The 16,287-nt window shown below is 38.7% G+C and overlaps 1 protein-coding gene across 2 annotated transcripts in view; it reads left to right on the top strand.

The window, feature by feature from the left end:
* Positions 1-16,287, top strand: part of pigg (phosphatidylinositol glycan anchor biosynthesis class G (EMM blood group)) — a 38,160-nt gene that overhangs the window by 18,049 nt on the left and 3,824 nt on the right. Inside the window, exons 11-14 of one of the 2 annotated variants that reach the window (XM_088294846.1) lie at positions 5,074-5,383; positions 8,429-8,592; positions 12,052-12,297; positions 12,368-12,578. In XM_088294846.1, coding sequence (XP_088150972.1) covers positions 5,074-5,383; positions 8,429-8,592; positions 12,052-12,274 — 697 coding nt within the window. In that variant the 3' untranslated portion in view covers positions 12,275-12,297; positions 12,368-12,578. Of the gene's footprint in view, positions 1-5,073; positions 5,384-8,428; positions 8,593-12,051; positions 12,298-12,367; positions 12,579-16,287 lie in introns of those variants that run through there. The other variant, XM_088294845.1, reaches the window with a different exon arrangement.

Genomic DNA, 16,287 nt, shown 5'->3' with positions numbered 1-16,287 from the left:
TAACATTTTAGCTGAGAGAAATACCTCTTCCAACTAAGATTCTTCTTCCGTCAATGAATGGAAACACACATTTCCACTTCTGACAATTTTCATTTTATTTACATTATTCATTGTAATATCAATTGGTAAGGAACTTGCAAAATTTGCAAGGAATCAATGGAAACTAGGACAAAAAACTTATCATAATTAAAAAAAAAGATCAAAAGGCAAGAAATTACTCCAACATAAAATAGCTCACCATTATAGCAATAGTGTGAGGATCAACACTGTTACGTTTGATCTTAAAAAAAACAGAAAAACCTTTTCACTGTTTTTTCTTATTCATCTGAGTGTTTGTACTTCACAGCTGCGCAGCGCATGAACCATTTCATCTTGTGCAGGACGGTCATGCTTGTTTCCAGTTCAAATGTATTCATGCATACAGATCACGCTTAAAAATGGAAATGTATTCAAACCCATCTTGAGACACCTGTGAACCTTGTATACACGTAGAAACACACACACACACACACACCGTCGCTCTTGCTGACCTGCCGAGGATCTGTCATTGGCTTTGTACAGTTATCAATTAAATATGCACTCCCACAAAGCCAAATAAGACCACTGAAATCATTTTTTGTGCAAGATTTCAGTGGTATAATCCTGTTTTGGAAACTATCTTTAACTGTTAGTATGTTAGTAGTAATAATCAACAACTTCTCAATACGTGTATCTTAAACTTGAAACTATTATTTTTTTCAAAGTCATGCCATATGTTACAAAATGAAATGCATGGGAAATCACAAACAGCTTTCATAACACATAATGTGTGTGCTTACGATTGCAGTGTATTTTTCTTACTGTCTGAGGAGGGATATTTTATATTTTTATGTATATATAACATTGCTGGTTCCTTGCGGTGCACTTCAGAGAGGAAGAGCCCCCCGTCTCCGTGCACGGCGCAAGTCTAACATAAGCTGCAGTCTAACTGTGCGGCTGGGTGGAGTATTTTTGTAGATAGCCCAAGTAAAAAGGGGCGTTTGCGGCGTTGTGGGGGTGAGCATAGCCAACTTTCTTATGATATTCACTACACATCAACCAAGCGCAGAATCTGTCTGCCTGCGCCTCAATCAAATTCACAAAAATTGCATTGCACCCCCCACGCCACAACTTAGACCTGTTTTCACCCGGTCTAAAGCCTCGTCTACTTTCTGTCACCAAATTGTCAGGTGCACCGGGGACATGTCAAAAGAAAACACCCTCAGTCCCCCAGAATGCCCGGCGTGGCACAGCACGGTCTGCCAAATTCCCAAGCACATTAAACTAGACTTGCCCTCGGCATGAACATGAAGATGCGCCAATTTTTACACTAACCGCACATGTGATGTCTACGAAAAGAAAGCTTGAAGAGTTAAAAAAAAAAAATGACAAGCAGACGAGACAAAATCCAAATGTGGTGGTTTGGCAATATAAAAAAAAAAAAATCCAGCTTGATGGTGTAAGTGCAAAAAAGGGATTTGACCTTGAAAAGAGAGGCTCCAAATATTGTCAATGATTTTTTTTTTTTAAATGCATCAAGAGTGCTGTGTTTCCACTCTCTTCTTTAATGTTTTCCTTTCGCCATGAAATAGATGTTGGTCTGATTTACTGAACGTGTTAGTTTCATGCAGGTGATTTATGAAGAGGGCATTTAAAACATGAGGGGATTGGGCCAACGAGTCTTTGCTTTCTTAACCACACCAGCGCTTGTTTCCAAGGTAACAAAATCCTGACAGCTTCTCTGCTCCTTACCTTTAGGACACCTGTACTTTTCTGTGTCCTCTGTTGCAACTATTAACACCGTACTAGGTCAGATTGATTCACCTTGTCATGTCGTGCTGATTTGAATTACCTTTCATTCAATTTCAGTCAATTGAAATGTTCCTGGATCCATTTGACTGATATGTGGAGTAGAAGAAAATTGGAATATTAGAGCAATTGCCAAACCTGCTTTTCCTCAGTGCTCAAACCTTCTCAGTGATTTTTTTTTTCCTGAGTTTGAAATGCGTTGAAGTATATTTTCCCCCGTCGGATGTTGGAACTTCTCCACTTTCTAAATGGCACATTTGAACATGATAAATTGTGATGGATGTGGTCGCGGCAATATTCAAGAAAAAAGGAAAAGATTGCTTTCCCTTGGGAAATCATCATTTCCCAACCAAGCCAAGCGCGCATAAAAAAAAAACTGCCGATTATATATGAGAGCCGTCAAAACATGCTACATGATTTGGGACGTGTGTTTTATGACACTTCGAACACGCTGATCACATCTGAATTTGTCATCATGTTTTTGGCATGATAACATGGTCACGTGATGCATGAAATCTTTTCCTATGAGCTTTTGCTTTACTTCATTCTTTCTTGCAAAGTTTTGGAATTGTAACTGGACATTTTTTACATTGTTGTGGACTGTGATTTTGTATTTAGTGAAATTAATTTTCCAGTATTATTTTTTGTGGCTGTGTACGCACATAATTGTATAAATCTAAGGTTGTGACATTGTGAGACATTGTCCGGCGCATTCACAAAATGAATCGAGAAATATTATGGGCCATAACAAGCTTAAAAATATCAAGTCGTGACGTCATCAAAAAAATCATCTTCAAAATGAAACCCGCTAAAAAAGGACAAAGGGATTCAGGATCGTTTCACCCAAGCAATGCTCGCGCAAATTGGATTGAATTGATTGGATTGTTGTTTGCGGACGCTAATGTGGAAGCAAACTTCAATTGAGAATGGGTTTAGCTTTCGAAAAAAGTGAAGCCAAGCATAGGCTGGCATTGTTGAAAATGTTGATGAAAAGAGTTTTGAGATACACTCTGGCAGAAAAATGTTCAAATAAATGCAGCCGTTTTGGAAAATAGCCATTTGTTCTGATGACATAAATAGCAACTCCACTTTATTTGGCAAATGATAGACAAGCATGTGCTGTGAATACATCACAGTTTGAGCCTTTTAGACCATTACATTTTGCCTACCTTACTTTTAAGCCTTATTGTGTCAGATTTATAGATTAGTGGTGCAGTCTGGCAAGCGGGAATATTTACAATCGCAAAAATCTGCTTCAACAGCCCGATAATTATTTTATTGGTATACCGAGTTGTCGAGTAAGAAGAAAATGGCCTGCTTAGGCAGTTGACATTCTTTCATAACAGGCACATTTCCGGTGTGGTGTGTGGTGTAAATTTCCACATAGTTGTATTAGACCAGGAGTTTATGTGAAGGGTGGTTTGCGCCGTTGTGGGCACGAACATAGTCGAGTCCATTTGCTGCCAATCAAAAACGCCTCCTCTCATTCCCTTAAATGTGGCGCATTCACGTCTCGCATGGATGCATTCCCGAAACACCGTCACCACTCTCAACAGACAACGTAAACGAGTCTTGCTTCCGGTGGTGTAAGGAACGTAGTTTCCCTAAGCACTTTGTCCTTTATGTGAAACAACCTGGGCGGCTCTCACATGAAAAACCAATGCTTATTTTCTGGAGGGAAAATCTTAATGTCTCGTTGCACCAAAGTCAGCTTGTGAACAAACGCACAATTACTGCTGGTAATGACTTTTTACCCCAGTGCCTTGAAAATAAATTACACTTCATAACTGGAGAGACTGCAATTTCCTGGCAACCATTCCAGGGTATACTCTGCCTCGCTCCCATAGTCGGCTGGGATGGGCTGCGGTACAGTATAGAAAATAGCTGGAACTGTTGGGCAGCGTAATCAAGAGATGACGAGTCAGAATCTCTTTTTGATTCATATTCATATTACAATCATTCTTAAGTAACTCAGCGTTCTTGCTAAGTTATTCCTGTCACTCACCTCGCAAATTCACTTCTTTTGCTCTCCATTAATTAATGATCAGTGCAATATCTGCCATATTTTTGGGAGAGTTTTGAATAATAAAGACAGAAGAGTATGACGTGTATTGCTCTGCCGCTTTTCTCTGTAACAGGTTCCATAAAACACACTGATTAATAATATATTTCCGTTGCTTGCTCAGCTCCTCTAAGGTGTGCCATTTTGCCGTCGTTCTGTTTCAGCTTTGACGGCATCCCGTTGGTTAATGACGGTTAAAAGCCTTTGACTGGAAGTAGGCATTTGAAAATAATCTGCCTGCTGTGCATCCTTTTTTGTCAAGACTGTCTACTGTTTCTAGGATTAAATGTTCAAATTATTGTCTCAGATTTTTCACATTTGGAACATGTTCTTTTGTTGAGCTTTTTTTTTTTTTGGAGCTTTGGACTAATTGCATGTCCTTCATTTTTGCTTGGTCAATGGAACCAATTAAAGATGCATCAAATTAATTAATTAATTAATTATAATTAATAATTAGTATTTGTATTACCCTACAAGAACAAATCGTCGCCTATATTTCTGTCTATTTAAAAAAAATTAACAGCTACATGAAAACATGCGGCAAAAAATTGCTAGGTAACTGTTGATACCGTTTTGTTTTTTTTTCGTTTTTTTTTGTGCAGTACAGTGATGCACATAAAGTCTGTTTCCTTCCGGCAATTCATTCTGTCTTCCAGTCTCATACTTTAAATTATTGATATTACCTTGGCTGGGTGCGTACTGACCGAAAGGATGGAACAGAAGAAACACAATGTATTCTGCATAACAAGTGACTGTCATACAAAACGGCGTAAAATAGTGATGACAATTGAGCGTCGCAACATAATTGCAAGCATTTTGTTACCTACGTTGTAATAACAAAGATTATGATGAAATATGCAGCAAGCACAATTAAATAATATTTGAAATGTGTTCATGAAGTTCGACAGGTTACGGTTCACGTACTACTGAAGTGCGTTACATTCTCAGTATCAAAAATCTTAAATGTCATTTTTGTAACTTTCTTGTTTTTGCTTTTCAAACGGGAAAAAGTAGTGATCATAAGCAAGGTGCGGTTCAAATCAGTGCATACTTTTATTCGCGTTTTTAGTGGCTTGTTTGGATATATTTTCCTTAGGCACATTTCAAATGGATTCATGGTCATGTGTCTTTTTTTTTTTTTTTTTTGTGCCCTTTGAGTAATTGTCCGTGACTGTTTCTTTCAGGGGCACCGTGGAAGCACGCTTCATATACGTGTTCATTTTGGGTATCCTCTTCACGGGAACAAAGGACTTGCTGCGATCGCAAATCATCACCGCTGATGCCAAATTGAAGAGCAGGGGCCTCTGGGAGATTTACAGCGGCCTGGTCTTGTTGGTGTCACTCTTGTTTCGTCCCCACAATCTGCCCGTTTTGTGCTCCTGCCTGCTCATCCAAACGCTTATGGCCCAGTTCATCTGGAAGAAGCTTCACTATGATGCAGCACAAACCACAATCATGCACTACTGGTTTGGTCAGGCCTTCTTTTACTTTCAGGTAAGCAAGTCAGGTTTTGTACAATCATATGGCCAAGCGATTTATCGTTTCTGCGATTGGCTGGCAACCGGTTCAGGGTGTCGCCGACTGCCGAAGATAGCTGGGATAGGCTCCAGCAGCCCCCGCGACCCTTGTGAGGACAAGCGATACAGATAATGGCTGGATTTATCGTTTTGGGACCGAAATTGCCATCTCAGACAACGCCATTTGCGTTTTTGCATTTGAAAGGAAATTGCAAATTAAATCGAAATCGCAAATTAAATCGAAATCGCATCATCTGTCAGAAAAATCATGAGAGTTTTTTTCCCTAAAATGGTTCTGCCCAAGTTTGTCAGTGTGTGTGATTTAAGCCATTGCGAGTTTGAGTTGTGTTATGGACAGGTTTATTATTATTATTATTTTTTTTTTTAATGGTTCAGTTTCCGTTCTGGCCCTTTCTATTTTAATTTGTGTAATTTACATTTAGATGTTAAATACATTCGTTTCGGGGGACTAAATTGTTCATTTTTTTCCCACCTATGTTGGCTGACCTCGGGCAGAACAGCAAAGTAAACCTTTGAAGTTAAGCAAACTGCTAAGTGACATCTTAATCAATGTTTGACCTAAGTGTGATGCGCAGTTTCTGACAAATATTGGCCCTGGGTGAGTGTTAACTCAATGTCAGGTATTATTTTGGTGTTTGAGGAGCCCACCACAACATATGTCAAATAAACAACCTGTCCAGTTGGCGCAGAATGGTAGTGAATGACAATGCCGACATTGCCATCAATTTTGTCCTTGCTAAACACTTTCTTACTGGGAAAAAAAAATCTCCAATCCTAGTCTAACACTTAAACATGTTAAAACCACATTTCAGTTTGTGGCTACTGTGTGTTTTCTGTTATCAGTGTTCTACGTTGAGCAAATATCTCAAGTATGTGGGGAAAATGTGTTCTGTTTTGAATATTTTGGGGGATTAATTTTTTAAATGCAAATTCAAAATGGTACTTCGCCCAAATTCACAGAAATTGCATTGATTATTATTTTATTTTAGTGTTTATTTTATTTTATTTATTTATTTTTTTATGTCGGGTGCAACTGGGCATTTAGTCGAGGTAAAGCAACACAACTAAATATCAGTACATTAAATTTCTCTGCGCCAAACAACACAAAAAAAAAAAAAAGATGGTACCTTAAAAATAACAGACCCCTGGAGGCTCACAGGACTTGTTTTTAATCATTGAAAATACTCATTTTAAAACTGCCTCTGAAATCTGTCTGGGTTTTTTCTAGCCTCACTTCTGCTTTTTCTATTCAAACACAAAAACACGAGGGAAATGTCGGAAATATTCCTCGTAGCCGCAGTTGCCAACATCACAAGTATCATTACACACTTTGGTCATTTCAGGACTTAAACTCCCGGGAAATAATTTGGCTCTCTTGATATTTTACATTGACAAACATTTAGACTTTTGATCATTCCGAAAAGAAGCGTTTTATCTTGAGGAATGAGCCAGATTGCGCAAGTGGGACCTATGAGGATGAATTCTGCTGCAACTGAGCAAGCGTCTGTAGAAAATATGAATCACCACACTGATGGAAAAAGTGGCCAAACTTGATTTGCTTACAACAGTGACTCATAACAAAATCTCAAGTCACGATTTTATTTTATTTTTTTTACACATAACAATTCAGCCAGAAGAATTTATCTCTCCAGGCCATCAAGCAAGTGTCATAACAGGAGCCTGTTTGTTGTCATGTGAAAAGTCGGATTTCTGCTATGTAGCTCACTGTCTGATTGTTCATTTCTTGCTAATAATGTCATCACACAATTCTTTTTTTTTTTTTGCGAAATCACAGAAGCATTTGAGCATGTATGTAACTACAAAGTTGATTCATGCTTCTTTCAACCTGCAGTCTTGACTCACTTAGACGATGGGGTCTGATGGATGCAAAATTGGCTTGCAGAGGCCACCTACACTTCAATTAAAGATTTTGAGCAGGTTTGATCTAATAAAAATATAGTAAATAAATACATTTGATAAGTCAAAATGTTATTTTAGTTTTTATAAAAACAAATTGTCTTTTGCAAATTGTTAAAACGCACTTCTACTTAAGTGGCAAAACTGGATGTCATTTTTAGATTCAGCCGGGTTGCCAGTATCTGCCAAACTATAAAGCTGTGCTTCTCAATTAGTTCCTGTTGCGCACCCCCACCCCCCCCCCCCATTCCCAGTAAGAAGAAAACAATTCACGCCCCCACCACCCACGCTACGCCGCAACTCTAAATTAAAGCATTTCCGCTGCAAAACAAACCTACACCGTGGAGTTAATATTCGCTGCGCACAATGGGCAAGGAGGGCGCCACTGCCAACTAGTGGAGTGGATGTCCAATTACACTTTACTATTGTACGGTGGGGAAAAAAGTATGTTCCCACAGGGTTATTTGAGAAGCACGATACTAAAGTAATTTGTATTCTAATTTAATGACTTTTTAGAGCAAGTAATCAGTAAAGTGATTGTTTTTTTTGTTTCAAGATATCAATGGCAACACTGGTGACGATACACTTTACGCATTTTGTTATTGTTGCTCTTTGTCGCTTTCTGTGGAGCTTGATGTTTGTGTATTAGTGCGTCCCTCCATACTTAATATTTAAAAATATAACAGATTTTAGTATTGCCTATTCCTGTCATTTCTGTTGCCGTTTTCACCACCTTCAATTACATCACACCGAATATTCTGAGTTCCCCTGAGCGATAACATTGTCGCTCAACTCAAAGCTGACATTTTTCGCCTTGGGACTGAATGGCTTACATTAAAAATGGACGTAGTCACTTCCCCTGAATTAAAACCGACAGACCAGTCGCTTTAATTTCATCTTGAGCACTTCTTTTAAAACAGCTTTTGTGATGTTGCAGAAACTTAGTGGACGCTCACTTATATTGGATCAACTTGGTGCCAAGCACGCAGCCACGGATGTTATTTTCCCGTTGTTTTGTATTTGTATTATTTATTTTTTTGTGTGTATGTGTGTGTAATGCTAAAATTGTTGCATGCTCTTGCAGGGTAATTCCAACAGCATTTCAACTGTGGACATCTCAGTGTGGTTTGTCGGTTCAGAAAACTACGTGGACGCTTCTACCATCTTCTTAACCACCCTCAGTACATATGCTGGGCCACTGCTTTGGGCTTGCCATCTTGTTTGTTACCTCAGCTCAGAAAGAAACAGGTGAGTGCTAACTACTTATGTACGCTATCAACTGTATGGCAGCTCTGTTGCGATTGTGCATCATAAAAATGGATCTTGATTGGTGCTTTTCTTCTACTTTATGGCCAAAACCTTCCAAGCTCTTTGGTTGAGTTGGTGTTATGTGTGTTGTTTTGTATTTTTTGCTCTAAAAGAAGATAAATGACACGGACAACATCTGTCGACATGGATTCTTTGGGTTTGGATGACGTTGAATTTCATTTCGTTGTTAGAATGTGTTTGTTTGCACTGTACAAACAATCTGTTAAGAGTGCACATGACCAAATGGAGAATGTCAAAGAGACAGTGTGGTTGTTGGCGGCCTTGAATTTGTCGTTCAACATTGTATATATTATTTGATGGACCGGTAGACTTTATAACAAATTACCATTAGGTGCACTATATTCTTAATAATGAATAACATTTGTCAAAATTAGCATTATTAGGCATTATATCAATGGCAGACATGGCAGTGATGCGGGTACCACTTGTAGTTTGCCGTTTCCTTCTACTTCTATGCAAACAAACTGCATGATGTTACAAATGATAAGTATAATTCTGTTGTATTTGGCTTTTAAGTACGATACAATTACAATCATTGCAATTAATTCCAATACAATGACATTACAATCACAATGCAATACAAACCTTCAATCTGTAAGGATTATTTTGGTTTTGTTTTTCCATTTAGGTTTTTTTTTTTAGAATGCATTTGAACAGAATCGTTCCTGTTTGGATTAGAAAAATAGCCACCAAAATATCCCAGATTTCTGAAGAAATACCTATACTTAACTGCGTAATGCTTAAACTATCATAATATGGCCCTTTTAAATGAAACTTTTGATTTTCCTTTGCTTACACGCAGTGAAGTTCAAACTGTATAACATTAATATATTTATCAGAAAAAAAAAAAAACGACTGCCTTTGTTTTTTTTCTAACACTTACGCCTACTATTGTACTGTATTTTGATGTTTGTCATGATGGTGGTACTTAGAAAAATCTGTATTTTGGATGTGGCACTTGGTGCAAAAACATTTAAGAACCAGTGCCTTAGAAAATGTTTCTATTCTTTACTAATTAAAATGCTTATGACTTTTGTAAGACATTGTAAGTCATGCCCGTGAAAACTATCGCCATGGCGGCATGTCCCTGACCATGTATTCATTGCCAGAAACCAAAATGTTAAATCGTGTCGGGATTAAAGCCACTTGCACACATCAGCCTACCCTTGCTTTTTTACTAATTAATTTCCAAAAGCACAAGAGAATCTCACAAGGCATGATTGAATAAATTCAAACGCAGCGCTGTCTCATTGATCTGTTTCACCGGGCGTCTGTATAACCACGCACGCGGAGTTTAAATTACATTTAGTCTAACAGCACAATTGATTTGCCAAGCGGCGGTGTTAAAGCGTCTTCACCACACGCTTTGTGGCTCTCCCTGGTGCGTTGTTAGGATGTTGTTTGGTCGGCCTATCGCTTTCATGTTTTGGCCTCTGATGAATGCAGCACCCGTTGTATGCTTTTTTTTGTTCTTTTTTTTTTTTTTTCACGACACAGCTTGCAGCTCTGAATGACTTTGAATGTAGCTTGTTAACTGTTCTCAATGCAGGACATAATCCGTCTTTGTTAGAATGTCAAGGCGTATAAATGTCCAAATTCCTTTGTACAGAAAGTCAGACCAGTCAGTCTGATCTTAAAGTCGTACAAACTTCAATCCCAAAATGCTTTTTTATGCAAGTGAACTGCCCTTTGTAGTTGATGAGACCGCATATCAGAAATACAAATGGCAGATACCGTAACACCTTTTTTTTTTTTTTTTAACTGGTATTCTGTTTCAATTTCTCCCTCCAAACTGGACTCCTTGCCATGTCTCCTACTTCATCTGCATTTCTTCTCTCCCCCTCTTTGGAATGTGCTCAAAGTTCCCGCCCCCTCACCTGGGACTTTTGCCTGGTCAAATCTCCTCAGTTACACACCAGTGCACATTTTCTCAAGCAAGAAGATTGATTAATTGTCTTTTTTTGTCACTCTTTTCTATGCATTCTTCTTCCTGGTCGGCAGGTTGACAAGCCTCCACGATCATGTTTGGCCCAAGAGCTTTGGAATTGTGCTAATAACGTTTGCTAGGTGGTGCCTGCTGTCGTGTTTAGAAATAAGAAGGAACAAAAATTAAGAAACAATCGCAGAATCCCCCTCCAAAGAAACAATGTAGGCTATGTATCTTATGCTTATTGATGTTTTTTTTTTTTGTCCTGTTAAGGTCCTAGTCTCACAATATCAAAAGATTGTGAATCTACGCCAACTGAAATAATTAAGTGTTTGCTCTTACTGAAGTAGACTAAGTGGAGAAAAAAAAAACATTATGCTGTCGGTGAGTGGCATTGTTTGCATTTGTTTTTTTAATCCTTGCCATGCATGCAATTCCTGATGACAGTAAGGCAGGTCCTAGTCAGTCGAGCTAAGATCAACCAGAGTAGAAAAAGACCGCATGAGGAAGGAGAGACCGAACGCTGACGGAAGAAGAGACAAAAGATGACCCACAAAGAGAAGAAGTTGACATGATAATGACATGACCAAAACCAAATCGTCCTGACCTTCAAGTTTTGCTGAATGATTCGCATTCTGGATGAATGGATATATTTTGTATGACGAGTGTTGCTCATTTTTTTTTTTCATCAATTCATTATGTTTGAGCCTTGATGGCGTTTCACTTACCCCACCATCTCCTTGATTGCCTTCATATATGATTTGGCTTCCAGGTGTATAAACAATATACTGCAGAGTGTGAGTTTGAATATCCCCTTGAGGGATCATAATGAGTATAATAAATGTAATTTAAAAATAAACTGCGAAGGCAAGGTACCACTGTCCTTGGAACATAGCTGAAGACTAACCTTGGGTAATGTTGGTGCCATAAGTCGATTTTGGTTAATTATATATTTAATTATTTGCATCTTATTGGAATCGTTTTAATTGAACATTTATACATTGTTTGATGTTTTTTTTTAATTGAAAGTACAGTTATTACGAATATGTAAGTATGTAGGCTCCATAAAATTGTCCTACTTTTGGGCTGCCGTAAAGCGCAAGTAGAAGTGGAAAAGTTTGGTGTTGACGTAAAGTTAATTAGGAAGACGCGATCGACCTTGTTTTCTATTATTTGTTTCCAAGTGGAATTAAAGCGTAGCCTATTTTTGTTCAACTACAACGACGTCGTTCTTTTGGTGTCGTTGCTGGACTGAAAGGCTCGTCGAAGAAAGGCACGAGTCACGATTTGCATGCCCTGCCGATGTAGCGACAAAAAAAAGGGGACATGCTGCGTCACCGAGTCTTTCGAGACGAATGGTAAATTTCCAGAACAGTGACTGGTGGATGCGTTGCCGTTTTCTTCTTCTTGACTTGAGCGATCCCCCGTCTAATGTTGATTTTCCTCCGCAGGAGTCCTGTCGCAATGGGCCACGGTTGTTACTGTTTGGCTCTGCTCAGGTCGGTGCCGGCGGCAGCCTACATTGTTCTGATGACCGGCCTGCGCTACCATCCCTTCATTTGGAGCGTCTTCTCCCCTAAATTACTGTACGAGGCCATGCACCTGCTGCTCACTGCCGCCGTCTGTCTCATCTTGAACACCGTGGAGCAAAGCCGCACCTCCGCCACAGATTAGGCCACGACAACTGCTTGGCAAAAGTAAGAGAGATTGCACTGACTTTGTGAAGAGAATTCAAAAGTCCAATGATGTGAAAATGTTTTTTTGAAGCTCAGGGACTCCCTAAAAAGGCTGCTAGAATGATGTTTGGCTCCATGGGATCCAAAGGAAAGTCAATAGAAGTTGGCCGAGAGCTCACCAAATCCAGCTTTATATTTGAGAGGGAGTTGAGAACAATACAGCAACTATATTACTTTAAGTTATTATATAACACAAGGGTTCCTTTTCTACTCACTTTCTTATATTTATTATTCAGAAATGTAATTGTGTGCATCTGTGAACTTATTGGAGTAAAAAAAAAAAAATCAACATTTGACATGCTTGTATGGAGAGCCTATAAAGCCTGTTGGACTTGGAACTTTTTTTCAACTTGAGCAGATGGATGTAAAAAAAAAAAAAAAATGAAAATTGTCATTTTTTTTTATTTTTTTTTTTTCAACGTTCTTTTGCGAATTTCTTTACTTCGGAGGGCTTGACTATAAATAAATGCATGGACCAGTCACAGCATTATCACGACTTGGGCAGTCTAATTTTTAACAATACTAGTTTTCAGTGGTGCAGAACTGCATCATATCAAGAACTTTGTAAATATAAATTTTGATTTGGTCATACCAAAACATTGGAAATGGCTTTTAGTATGGTGCTGTTCTGCACATATAATATTGTTCAGTTAATACCTTTCTGTTTTCAAAATGCCACATAATTACCCTCATATAGGCATAGAGTTTATATTCACATTCCTCACAAGCAAATGATACAGAACAGTAAAAGAAAACAAGACTGATGGGTAAAGTTTGGTCATTTAAAAACTTTTATTTGAATTTCTCAAAATAATGCATTAGTTTATCATTTCAAATACAGAAGAAGAGTACCTTGAAAAAAAATGATTTAAAAAATAATTAAATTGCAATCTCAATATTGAGGATAAAAATCCCGTTCAGACGTTTTGTTTTTTTTTTTTGGGTTGTTACATGATTATACTCACTGATATTGATTGCGACAAAATTGGTAGAACGATTTGTTTGGCTGAAGCGACCATAGTGCAACTTGACACCTCTGGGGACAAAAATGAAGCGCATGTGCCGCCTCCAAGCTTGTCACTCAGCTAGATGAGTCTGGCTGCCTCGCGACACTTTCTAACCCGAGGCCAAGATTACTGACGTCTCCCAAGTCGCCACTGGTGATGGGGGGGGGGGGGAGAAATCATACACGTGGAGCCAAAGCTGGTTGTAAAGTTCTTTTTCTCTCATTTGCAGCATCGGGAGTCATGGAAAATTGAATTTCACTGATCTCAAAAAGCAGGATGGAATTCATTTTCAATGTTTTTAGTATTATTATGATTAGATTTATTACTGTTGTAATTTTCTGCGGTGTGAAACTTCGCTGCCCAATACAAAGTGCAAATTGCTTCCAATATTTTGACACTGAGCAATATTATCTTTGTTAGAGCATCCAACTCTTGTTTTAAACAAATTGTACCAATGTTGTAGCTTGTTAATGTATTTTCTAGTAACTATGCAACCTTCTGCGTTTGTGTCTGTTAGTTTCGGTGACCCTTCTTAGTTTGAATTATTTCTGTATTTTGTCATGACTGTAAAGTTCCGAATCCGTCTAGTGAGAAGTGGCAGGTGGGTATTTATGGATTTTTTTGGATTGATGCATTATTATTAATATTATTGATCATAGAATAAATGACCTTCCAGAAATCAAGGTTGTGTGACCCTTGCTGGCAACAGTCAGACAGAACTTTGAAAAAAGAAAAAATACACACATTTTCTTCTCTTTCTTGTCAATAATTAGCAACCAAATGATCTTGACTCAAGTTCACCTGATGCAAAATGGCTCACAGCCGTTCTTTCGGTCTAATCAACTTCTCTTTTAAGCAGGGGGCCAATACACCGGTTTTGAACACCTTTGCCAATTTTTCAAAAGTTATGGACTAAACACATGCTAAGAAAAAACAAAGTTGAGATTACTTAACACCAGAAAAAAATTTCATTTTCAGTTTTTCATTTGACTAATTTCAATCGAAATTCACAGGGCACGGGGACGGAGCCCTGCTGTACGTGAATTCCGCAAGATGGTGGCAAAGCATTTTTTCCCTATTTTCCGAAGGTATAACCTGACAAAATAAAGCGGCTCCCCTTTCTTCAATAATATCTTGGCCCCAAGATAGCACCAGAGCAATACTTTTTTTTTTTTTTTTTAAGACTTTTCTCTGGCCTGAGCCCACAACAGTGTTTTCTGAGTAGTAATTAAGATGTCGGGAATGCGTAGATGATTCTGAGCACAGTTAAGGAATTGTGTTTGTAAATATTGGCCAGGTTTCTCATTTGTAGATTTTAAACATTGCTTTTATGACTGATTTCAACTTTTAACACTTTACACATCCGGTTAAAATTTGAGATAATTTGAGCAAGAATTGGACATGTTATTAGACTCGGAAATGACCATTTATACCGTCTATATCGCGTATCTTTATGACATCCACATTGTGATGTTTCTATCTTCCTATTCCGAGTCACTTTCCAAGAGGATGAAACTGTTTTAGGATAACAAAATGGAGTACCTCTTTGAGCGAGCTGTCTGCGGAGGTGTTGGCCCGCCAGCCGATAACGAAGTTTAATCACCTCACAAAGTCCAGAATAATCACTCAGGCTCTCCGAGGAGCTTCCGGGGTGTTCCCTTTGCTACTAACAGATGAACCTTCAGCTTCTTTTTTTCCACATGATGAACTCAATCCTGCTACATAATCACTGGACGTGAGCTCGAAGCGAGCCGCATTTAGCACTTCACTGGTTTCCTTAAAAGTAACCGTGTTGCATAAAAACAGTTCTATACATCCCACAATAATGTTTCGCAACCATATCACGAAAATTATGGAATACTGAAATAATAATCACCTTGTCTCAATTTACTCCCGAATTGACTTAATAAGAAATATGCAGCAGTTTCTCGAACTTGTGTCTGGAAGTGAAGTTATGCACGCGAGTTGGACAGAGAACGACCTTACCTCAGCCGCACTCCGATGCTCCACGAGTGGTCTGCTAAATGGCGAATGGCAGTAAGCCAAAGAGGTTATTACAAGTTTCCAGCTGGCTCCACTGCACACGCTGCTGATGAACGCCCAATTCACTGGTGGGGCTGCAGACTGTGCCAGTGCTTCCTTTTTTTTTCTTTTCTTTTTTTCCTCCCCGCACTGCATCTCTGGCTCACTGTTCGCTCCAAGAAAGTGGATATTGTCTGCTTGCAAACGTGGTGCCTAGTGCATACATTTACTACGGTATGTTCGTTTACACAACGTAGTGATGTGAAAATCAACTTGGTCCATGCGCTTTTTTTTTTTTTCGCTGCGTGTGACTGAGGCGGCGACCTACAAAATTATACTTATTGTAGCCCTTAAACAGGATATTGCAAAGATTGCGATCCTTAAAATCTGGCGGTTTACAAGGAAATACAAAAGATACGGTTTAGGTCAGCGATGGGCTACGTTAGTGATGGCTAAATAAAGCTTCAAATCTGCTTCATGAACCAGTTGTAGTATTTTTGGGCTCCAGCAGATGGCACTCTCTGTTCAAAAGCACGCTGACTTGGCACTTTTTAAACCCTTTATTTAAACCAACAGTGCCATCTACAGGACTCAGAAATACAACAACTGGTTCATGAAGCAAATTTGAAGCTTCATTTTGCCATCACTAGGCTACGTTATAAAAACTCTTCTGCAACCATATTTGATCAGTTTCAAGTTGGAACAACACGAAGCGAGCATCAGCTGTTTATCTCCGTTAGAGGAGAACCGAGATGTTTGTTGATTTTGTGGCATCTTGGAGTCATTCAAGTTAATGGAGAGACTTCCTATCACAGAGGAATTCAACAGAACTGACTGGCATGTTACAATTTCTCGCAAGTCACAGTCACGATTTTATGTATGAGATTTATATTTAACCGGTCAGTTCATTGACACACATTCA

This window comes from Idiotropiscis lumnitzeri, chromosome 4 (assembly GCF_059441095.1).
Source record: "Idiotropiscis lumnitzeri isolate Australia: NSW breed Sydney's pygmy pipehorse chromosome 4, RoL_Ilum_1.0, whole genome shotgun sequence".
Classification (NCBI taxonomy): domain Eukaryota; kingdom Metazoa; phylum Chordata; class Actinopteri; order Syngnathiformes; family Syngnathidae; genus Idiotropiscis; species Idiotropiscis lumnitzeri.
This window is presented reverse-complemented; position numbering and strand designations above follow the sequence as displayed.